At 36.2% G+C, this 10,745-nt stretch overlaps 1 protein-coding gene across 1 annotated transcript; it reads left to right on the forward strand.

The window, feature by feature from the left end:
* Positions 1-1,566: 1,566 nt before the first annotated feature.
* LOC105973392 (uncharacterized) lies at positions 1,567-2,205 on the forward strand. Its single transcript, XM_012998413.1, has one exon. The coding sequence runs from the start codon at positions 1,567-1,569 to the stop codon at positions 2,203-2,205; it is 639 nt and encodes a 212-aa protein (XP_012853867.1).
* The last annotated feature ends 8,540 nt before the right edge of the window (positions 2,206-10,745 follow it).

Raw genomic sequence — 10,745 nt, forward strand, 5'->3', positions numbered from 1 at the left:
TATCTGAAGGTTCTTGCCGGCACTTCATTTGTATCTAGGGAATCATGACGCGTAGTTGATAGACGTCAATCTTGATTCGTTGGGTCATTAAGGTGAAACGAGCTTCATCTTAATCGTAACTCTAAGGGACGAGTTTTGACCACAAAGGGTTGTGGGCCCACGGCTAGCTTACACCTGAACCATCGAGGGTCAGACTGCTCGTGCACATGAGATCTTTGAATAAACGGTCAGAGATAAAATAGTTTATCTTTGCATGATTGGAAGTCAATGATTGGGTCCAACATTCGTAATTTGGAATTATGAATGAGAATAAGAAAAGGAAAAGAACAGGCGAACATTGTAGTGGACTTTCTAAATCGGGAAGTTTCCAAATTTAGAAGGTGCACTGAACTAGGGTTTCCACTTTTGGAAAGTTGGAAATTGAGAGTTGGCACTCGTAATGAGGAGGACTTTATAATGATTCCGAAAATGCAATCGTTACAATTTTCCGATCATTGAAATGAGAGAGACGAGCAAGTAAAAGTACTAACGAACTTAAGTTGTTGGGCCCGGTCCAACTTAAGCCTGCTAAGGTTTTATGAAAGACACTATAAATACAAGATTTATAGGTCTTACACATATACACAACACAAAACCCTAACCCTAGCCTCTCACACCCTCTCTCTCTCGGCCCTCTCTCCTCGGCCACCGCGCCGCCGTCGCCGGAAAGTCGCCGGAATCGGCCATCCGTTGGCCGATCCCTTTCGGTACTCTTTTCCCTCTTTCTTTTCTTCTGTTATTTCTAACTATTACGTGTCTAGTGCCACGTGTTTAGTAGATCGAAGTATACGAGGTGAAATCCGAGAGGAGGAAGATCGAAGATCGAAGAATCGAGGAGCGGCACACGAGCCGAAGCCGCACGCAACCCCACGCGCCGCCCGAAGACCGCGCGTGAGTCACACTGCACGCGCCGCCGTGGCCCGTCTCGCCGCTGCTGCCGCTGCACCGCTTCTGCCCCGAATTGTACGGATTGGTTTCCGTAGCAATCTCGTCTTGCTTAGTGCTCCTACCTCATGCTTCAAGAGGTAAACTCACGAATTCATTGTTCTTGATTCGTTTACGTTTAAATCTAATATGTATGTTCGTTCTTGTATGATTTTATGTGATTACATGAAATTGATTTATATGTTCGAGCATGTTATTTGATTTAAACGCGATCATGTTAATTGATTTAAATTTGTTTAAATAATTAAGCATGTATGTTGTTTTTAATTTCGCTGGAAGCGCAAAGGTACGCAATTAATTGCTTTCAATTTGTCGGGCATGTGTTTATGTGTTTTAAAGTCGTTTCAATCGCATAAAATTTTTGTTTTCCGCTGCGTACACGTGTCCGATTCCCAACAATTGCTCCCCGGTGGAAAAAAAGCTCATTCTCGATTTGGACTACCCATAAATGTACACGAGACTTCCACCTGCAGCATAACGCAACAAAGTACACAGGTGGAGTTGCTGATTAGGGCTAAGCTTATGATACGGAGCGAGACTCTTATGATGCATATGTACTTTTTTGAAGCGCTTGACAAGACAATGAAGTCAATATTACAGGTAGACACAACGTTTGGAGGTAAGGTGGTAGTTCTTGGAGGAGATTTTAGGCAGATTTTACCAGTTGTACTCAAAGCATCAAGGCAGGACATAGTACATTCTACGGTAAACTCCTCTCCGTTGTGGCATTTCTGTCGTGTCATGAAGTTGAGTAAGAACATCACATTGCAGTCATGTTCTTCTCCATCTAATGCGGACGAGGTAATAGAATTTGGGGACTGGATACTGAAGGTTGGCAATGGGGATGTTAGGGAAAAAAATGATGGTGAAGCTTCGCTAGAGATTCCCGGGGACATGCTGATAGGTGATTCAGAAGATCTATTCAGAGACCTACTGAACTTCTTTTATCCCGATTTGTTGAGTAACATGTATGATCCAGATTATTTTCAAGGGAGGGAAATTCTTGCACCAACTAATGAATGCGTCGAGTCTGTGAACGATCACTTAATCTCTCTCCTTCCAGGTGAGGAGAAGGTGTACCTGAGCTCAGATAGTATGTGTAGGGACGAGCAAACAACGGAGGATAATGCAGAAATCTATTCAACTGAATTTCTCAACACAATAAGATGTTCGGGGGTTCCTTCTCATGTATTGAAGTCCAAGGTTGGTCCAAGCAGATGATTGTGTAATGGGACCAGACTTCAAATTATTAGCATTGGCATTCACGTTCTGCATTGAAAACTTCTTTCCGGTAAAAATATCAGTGACATGGTGTTCATTTATCAGATGAATTTAATACCATATAACTCCGGACTGTCAATTAAATTTTAGAGGAGACAATTTCCGTTGATTATTTATTTTGCAATGATGATCAATTAAAGCCAAGGTCAAACTCTTTCGCATGTTGGTTTGTATCTTCCTAGGCCTGTCTTCAGCCATGATCAACTATATGTTGCACTATCCAAAGGTAAGAACAGAGGTGGCATTAAGATATTCATCAAGTCGGATTCGGGTGAACTCACCGATGTTATTAGAAATGCCGTGTACAATGAAGTATTTCATCGAATTTGAAGGTAGAAAATATTTTTATATTTATAAGTTCTTCATATTTTTATATTTAAGACCTTATTTTTTGGCAGGTCTATCTTTCCTATATGTTTTCCCCCGTGCGATATTATTTTCAGTCATGCCCCTAGGATGCTCAGTGCAAATCTTATTATCTTTAAGGTTTATGTTTGTCGATACTAATATTAATATTATTCTTATATTGTAACTATGAAGAACATGATACTTCTTATAACATATTTTTAATATAGTTGGTCGATGACGTTTTGTACTTAAATTCAATGTGCGTAATAATTGATATATGCATATATTTGTGTTACAGACATGTATTTCCGGTTGAAAATATGTCGCCTCGTGCATCGCACGGGTGAATACTAATATATATATATATATATATATATATATATATATATATATATATATATATATATATATATATATATATATATATATATATATATATATATATATATATATATATATATATATATATATATATATATATATATATATATATATATATATGTATATGCAATAATCGTGAAATACGTATATGGGAAGAAATTGTATGATAGAATAATACGTTGTATTTAAACTACGTAAAAATAAATTACAAAATTATAAAATAAAAGATTATATGACGCAATGCCCACTTAGAACAAGATATGACGTACGCAGTTTCTGTTGAGCTTGGCACATCCTGTGGACGGAGTGCAAAGGTATATCCTTGGGCGTGATATTCCTCGACCTGACATCGCTTCGATATTGGCGCATACGCTTTTCTCGTCTCTTGAGACCGGGCCGCTTCCTGTGGAACGCGTGCGGACAGAAGGCTTCTTTCGGCGTTAGAGTTCTTCCGTACTCATCTCTCCTCTCAATCGTTATCTCCTTTCTTTCAGCAGCGGCGGCTGCGGCGAGTTTGCTCCCCTTCATGTCCATTCTCCGACCACACCAGAGGATTTTGTTTAGGAATCCCCTAAATCTCGTATACCGTCGAGCACCACTCAGGCCCTTCCCGATACTAGGTTCAAACTTCATCAGCTCGGCACTACAGAATCTACAAATTAAACCACAAATATAAATTAATCTAAAAACCACCACGTAAAAGTAAACGTATTGAGTGTAATTTCTACTCTCAACAATGTTTCAAGTCCTGGTATTTTAATTCTTGTTTTCATAAGCGTTGCTGCGAATGCACTTCTGCACGAGTACTTTTGTGCATGGTTTTTATGTGTACGTTGTCGTATTGAGCGACTGTTTTTGTGCATGTTTGTTAATGCTTATTCATGTCCTAATATTGTAGTTCGTGTTTACGTGACCGTTTCTGCGAATGCACTTTAGCGCGAGAAGTTTTGTGCATGCTTCTGTACTTTTACTTTTGTGCATATCTTTTTTAGTGAATGTGTTTGTGCATGATTCTTGACGCGTATGCATGTCGTTGTATTGTAGATTGTATTTTCATGAGCTTTTGCTCGAGTACTTTTGTGCATGGTTTTGTACGTGAACTTTTGTGTTTGTCTTTTTGTGCCATTGTTTTTATGCATGTTTGTTGATGCCTATTCATGTCTTAGTATTATAGTTTGTGTTTTCATGCTCTTTTTTGCGAATGCACTTTTGCGCGAGTAATTTTGTGCATGCTTTTGTAATTGTATTTTTATGAATATCTTTTTTAGCGAATGTTTCCGTACATGTTTGTTGATTACGTAATAATGTCCTTGTATTGTAGTTCGTATTTTCATAAGCGTTGCTGCGAGTGAACTTTTGCACAAGTACTTTTTGCGCATGGTTTTGTACGTGTACATTTGTGAATATCGTATTGAGTGAGTGCTTTTGTGCATGTTTGTTGATTCTTATTCATGTCCTAGTATTGTAGTTCGTGTTCTTGATTATTTTTGCGAATGCATTTTAGCGCGATTACTATTGTGCATGCTTCTGTACTTGTACTTTTGTGCATATCTTTTTGAGCGAGTGTTTTTGTGCATTTTTCTTGATGCGTATTCATGTACTTGTATTGTAGTTCGTATTTTCATGATCGTTTTGTGTATCCTATTTGACCATTTTCTATTTCGAATTGGGGAAATTTTTTTTGGACTGGAAATATAACCCATTAACTTAGCTTTCCAATGTCGCTAGAATCAGGTGATTTGGAGTTCGGAGGATAGAGATATGGTCGACATACAGGACACTGCCTAAAATGTTGCGGGATTCCTTCTTCCAATTTGATTTTATTTTATTAGTTGCAACTTTTTTCCTTTCTTTTTGATCATTTTTCCTTTGTGGACACCCAATTTTTGCATTTGCACCTATAAAACACAAAGTCTACCAATTAAACCACAAATATAAATTAATCTAAAAAAACACCGACGTAAAAGTAAACGTATTGAGTGTAATTTCTACACTCAACAATGTCTTTTTGAGCGAATGTTTCCTTACATGTTTGTTGATGCGTATTCAAGTCCTAGTATTCTAGTTTGTGTTTTCATGAGTGTTGTTGCGAATTCACTTTTGCACGTGTACTTTTGTGCATGGTTTTATACGTGTATGTTTGTGAATGTCGTTTTAAGCAATTTTTTTGTGCATGTTTCTTGATGCGTATTCATGTCCTAGTATTGTAGCTCGTGTTTTCATGATCATTTTTTTTAATGCACTTTATCGCGAGTACTTTTGTGCATGATTTTGTACTTTTATTTTTGTGCATATGATTTTTAACGATTGTTATTGTGCATGATTCTTAATCCTTACATCGTAATTCGTATATTCACAAGCTTTTTTGCGAAGGGACTTTTGCGCGAGTACTTTTGTGGATGGTTTTGTTCGTGAACTTTTGTTCTTGTCTTTTTTTGCGATTGTTTTTATGCATGTTTGTTGATGCCTATTCACGTTCTAGTATGGTAGTTTGTGTTTTCATGACTCATTTTTGCGAACGCACTTTTGCGTGAGCACTATTGTGCATATCTATTTGAGCGAGTGTTTTTGTGCATGTTTCTTGATGCGTATTCATGTCCTTGTATTGTAGTTCGTATTTCCATGATCTTTTTTTGTATCCTATTTTGACCAGTTTTTAGTTGGAAACCGGAAAAATTTATTGAGAAACAAAATGTAACCTATTGACATAATAGCTATGCCATGCGGCTAGAATCTGGTGATTTGGAGTCCGTAGAAGAGGGATATGCTCGACATAATAGACAGTGCTAAAGATGTTGAGGGATTCCTTCTTCCAAATTGATTTTTCTTCATGCACCATTATCCATTGTTTTTTATCATTTATCCTTTACGGACACCTAATTTGTTTTATATTTATACATATAAAACAAAAAATCTACCAATGAAACCACAAATATGAATTAATCTAAAAAAAAACCCACGTCAAAGTAAACATATTGAGTGTAAATTCTATGCTCAACAATGTTTGTTTCAGCGAGTGTTTTTGTACATGTTTGTTGATATGTATTCAAGTACTAGTATTGTGGTTCGTGATTTCGTAAGCGTTGTTGTGAAAGCACTTTTGCACGAGTACTTTTGTGCATGGTTTTGTATGTGTACATTTATGCAAGTTGTTTAGAGTGAGGGTTTTGTGCACTTTTGTTGATGCGTATTCATGTCCTAGTATTGTAGTTCGTGTTTTCATGACCATTTTTGTGAATGCAGTTCAGCGCGAGTACTTTAAATTTTGTGCATATTTGTTTTAGCGAGTGTTTTTGTGCATGATTCTTGATGCGCATTCATGTTCATGTATTGCAGTTCCTAATTTGAGGAGTGGTTTTGTGCATGCACTTTTGCGTGAGAACTTTTGTGCATGGATTTTCAAGTGAGCTTTAGTGCTAGTCTTTTTGTGCGATTGTTTGTATGCATGTTTGTTGATGCCGATTCATGTTCAGTATTGTAGTTCGTTTCTCCATGACTGTTTTTTCAAATGCACTTTTGCGCAAGTAGTTTTGTGCATGATTTTGTACTTGTACTTTTGGGCATAACTTTTTTAGCGAGTGTTTTTGTGCATGTTTCTTGATGTATGTCCTTTGTATTCTTGTTCTTATTTTCATGATCGTTTTTTTTTTCCTATTTTGACCATTTTCGAGTCGAATTGGGGAAATTTTCTTGGGATTGGAAATGTAAAACATTGACTTAGCTTTCCAATGCCACTAGAATTAGGTGATTTGGAATTCGGAGGAAAGAGATATGGTCGACATACAGGACATAGCCTAAAATGTCGCGGGATTCGTTCTTCCTATTTGATTTTATTTCATCAGTTGCAACTTTTCCCTTTCTCTTTTTATCATTTTTCCTTCACAAACACTTAATTTGTTATTTACACCTATAAAACACAAAATCTACCAATTAAACCACATATATAAAGTAATTACAAAAAAAAAACCGACGTAAAAGTAAACCTATTGAGTATAATTTCTACATTCAACAATGTCAATTTGAGTGAGTGTTTTGTACATTTTTGTTGATGCGTATTCAAGTACTAGTATTGTAGTTTATGTTTTATCATGAGCGTTGTTGCGAATGCACTTTTGAACGAGTACTTTTGTGCAAGGTCTTTTACGTGTACGTTTGTGCATATCGTATTAAGCGTGTGTTCTTGTACATGTTTGTTGATGCTTATTCATATCCTAGTATTGTAGTTCCTGTTAATGTTACCGTTTTTCTGAATGTACTTTAGCGCGAGTTGTTTTGTGCATGTTTTTGTACATTTACTTTTGTGCATATCGTTTTAGCGAGTGTGTTTGTGGATGATTCTTTATGCGTGTTTGTGGATGATTCTTTATGCGTACTCCTGTCCTTGTATTGTAGGTCGTATTTTCATGAGCGTTTTTTGGCATGCACTTTTGCGCGAGTAATTTTGTGCATGGTTTTGTACGTGAACTTTTGTGCTTGTAATTTTGTGCGATTGTCGTTATGCTTGTTTGTTGATGCCTATTCATGTCCTGGTATCTTAGTTTGTATTTTCATTACTGTTTTTGTGAATGTACATTTGCGCGAGTACTTTTGTGCATGATTTTGTACTTGTACATTTGTACAGTACTGTAGTTGTGTTTTCATGACCATTTTTGTAAATGAACTTTAGCGCGAGTACTTTTCTGCATGTTTTTGTTCTTTACTTTTGAGTGTATCCTTTTTACCAAGTGTTTTTGAGCATGATTCTTGATGCGTATTCATGTCCTTGTATTGTAGTTCGTATTTTCAGGAGTGGTTTCGCGGATGCACTTTTGCGCGAGAACTTTTGTGCAACTCTTTTTGTGCGATTGTTTGTATGCATGTTTGTTAATGCCGATTCATGTCCTAGTATTGTGGATCGTTTCTTCATGACTGGTTTTGCAAATGCACTTTTGCGCGAGTAGTTTTGTGCCTGATTTTGTACTTGTATTTTTCGGCATACATTTTTGAGCGAGTGTTTTTGTGCATGTTTCTTGATGTGTTTTCATGTCCTTTGTATTGTAGTTCTTATTTTCTTGATCGTTTTTCGTATCCTATCTTGACCATTTTAGAATTCGGATTAGGGAAATTTTCTTGGGATTGATCACTTTCCTTCACGGACGCCTATTCTTTGATTTCCACCTATAAATCACAAAATCTACAAATTAAACCACAAATATAAATTAATCTAAAACAAAATCCACGTGAAAGTAAATGTATTGAGTGTAATTTCTACACTCAACAATATCTGTTACAGCGAGTGTTTTCGTACATGTTTGTTGACGCCTATTCAAGTCCTAGTATTGTAGTTTGTGTTTTCATGAGCATTGTGGCGAATGCACTTTTGGACGAGTACTTTTGTGCGGGTTTTTTTACGTGTACGTTTGTGTATGTCGTATTAAGCGTGTGTTTTTGTACTTGTTTGTTGATGCGTATTCAATTCCTAGTATTGTAGTTTGTGATTTCATATGCGTTGGTGTGAATGCACTTTTGCACGAGTACATTTGTGCATGGTTTTGTATATGTACATTTGTGCAAGTTGTTTTGAGCAAGTGTTTTGTGCACGTTTGTTGATGCGTATTCACATCCTAGTATTGTAGTTTGTGTTTTCATGACCATTTTTGTGAATGCACTTTAGCGCGAGTACTTTTCTGCATGCTTTTGTACTTTTACTTTTATGCATATCTTTTTTAGCGAGTGTTTTTGTGCATGATTATTGATGCGTATTCATGTCATTGTATTGTATACGATTATTTTCAAGAGTGGTTTTGCGCATGCGCTTTTCCGCGAGAACTTTTCTGCATGAATTTGTAAGTGAATTTTTGTGCTAGTCTTTTTGTGCGATTGTTTGTATGCATGTTTCTTGATGTCGATTCATGTCCGAGTATTTTAGATCGTTTCTTCATGACCGGTTTTGCAAATGCTCTTTTGCGCGGGTAGTTTTGTACTTGTACTTTTGGGCATAACTTTTTGAGCGAGTGTTTTTGTGCATGTTTCTTGATGTGTTTTAATGTCCTTTGTATTGTAGTTCTTATTTTCATGATCGTTTTTCGTATCCTATCTTGACCATTTTAGATTTCGGATTGGGTAAATTTTCTTGGGATTGGAAATGTAAGACATTGACTTAGCTTTCCAACGCCGCTAGGATCAAGTGATTTGGATTTCAGAGGAAAAATATATGTTCGACATACAGGACACTGCCTAAAATGTTGCGGGATTCCTTCTTCCTATTTGATTTTATTTCATTAATTGCAACTTTTTCCTTTCTTTTTTTTATCAATTTTCCTTTACGGACACCTAATTGTTTATTGCCTCCTATAAAACACAAAATCTACCAATTAAACCACCAATATAAATTAATCTAAAAAAAACCCACGTAAAAGTAAACGTATTAATTGTAATTTCTACACTCAACAATGTCAATTTGAGCGAGTGTTTTGTACATTTTTGTTGAAGCGTATTCAATTACTAGTATTGTAGTTTATGTTTATGGTTTCATGATTGTTGTTGCGAATGAAATTTTGGACAAGCACTGTTGTGCATGGTCTTTTACGTGTACGTTTGTGCATGGTCTTTTAAGCGTGTGTTCTTGTACATATTTGTTGATGTTTATTCATGTCCTAGTATTGTAGTTCGTGTTAACATGACCGTTTCTGCGAATGTACTTTAGCGCGAGTTTTTTTTGCGTGCTTTTGTACTTTTACTTTTGGTCATTTCTTTTTAGCGAGTCTTTTTGTGGATGATTCTTTATGCGTACTCATGTCCTTGTATTGTATTTTCTATTTTCATGACCCTTTTTGCTCATGCACTTTTGTACGAGTAATTTTGTGAATGGTATTGTAGTTTCTATTTTCATGTCGTATTGAGCTGGAATCAGGTGATTTGAAGTCCCGAGGAGACATATATGCTCGAGATAATGGACATGGCCAAATATGTTGAGGGATTCCTTTTTTCAAATAGATTTTATTTTCTACATTGCAACCTTTTTCCTTTCGTCATGATCATTTTTCCTTCACGAACACCTAATTTTTTATTTTAACCTATAAAACACGAAATCTATCAATCACACCACAAGTATAAATTAATCTAACAAAAAAACCCACATATAGTAAACATGTATAGTGTAATTTCTACACTAAACAATGTCTTTTTAAGCTAGTGTTTTGTACATGTTATTTGATGCGCAATCAAATCATAGTATTGTAATTTGTGTTTTCACAAGCGTTGTTACAAATGCACTTTTGAACGAGTATTTTTGTGCAGGGTCCTTCACATGTACGTTTGTGCATGTCGTATTAAGCGTCTGTTCTTGTACATGTTTGTTGATGCTTATTCATGTCCTAGTATTGTAGTTCGTGTTTTCCTGACTGTGTTTGCTAATGCACTTTTGTACATGTTTTTGTACTTATAATTTTGTACATATCTTTTTGAGCGAGTGTTTTTGTACATGACTCTTGATCCGTATTCATGTCCTTGTATTGTAGTTCGTATTTTCATTATTTTTGTTGGTATCCTATTGTGACCATTTTCAAGTTCGAATTGGGGAAACTTTCTTGAGAATGGAAATGTAACCCATTGACTTAGCTTTCCAATGCTGCTAGAATCAGGTGATTTGGAGTCCGGAGGACAGAGATATGCTCGACATAAGGGAAGGTGCCAAAGATGTTTTCGGATTCCTTCTTCCAATTTAATTTTAATTTCTTCATTGCAACTTTTTCATTTCCTTTCAGTCACTT

The sequence above is a fragment of the Erythranthe guttata genome, chromosome 11 (assembly GCF_056151865.1).
Source record: "Erythranthe guttata isolate IM_541 chromosome 11, IM_541, whole genome shotgun sequence".
Classification (NCBI taxonomy): Eukaryota; Viridiplantae; Streptophyta; class Magnoliopsida; order Lamiales; family Phrymaceae; genus Erythranthe; species Erythranthe guttata.

What these genes read in the sequence shown, in the direction of transcription:
- LOC105973392 (XM_012998413.1), top strand. Translation starts at nt 1,567, where the DNA reads ATGAAGTCAATATTACAGGTAGACACAACGTTTGGAGGTAAGGTGGTA.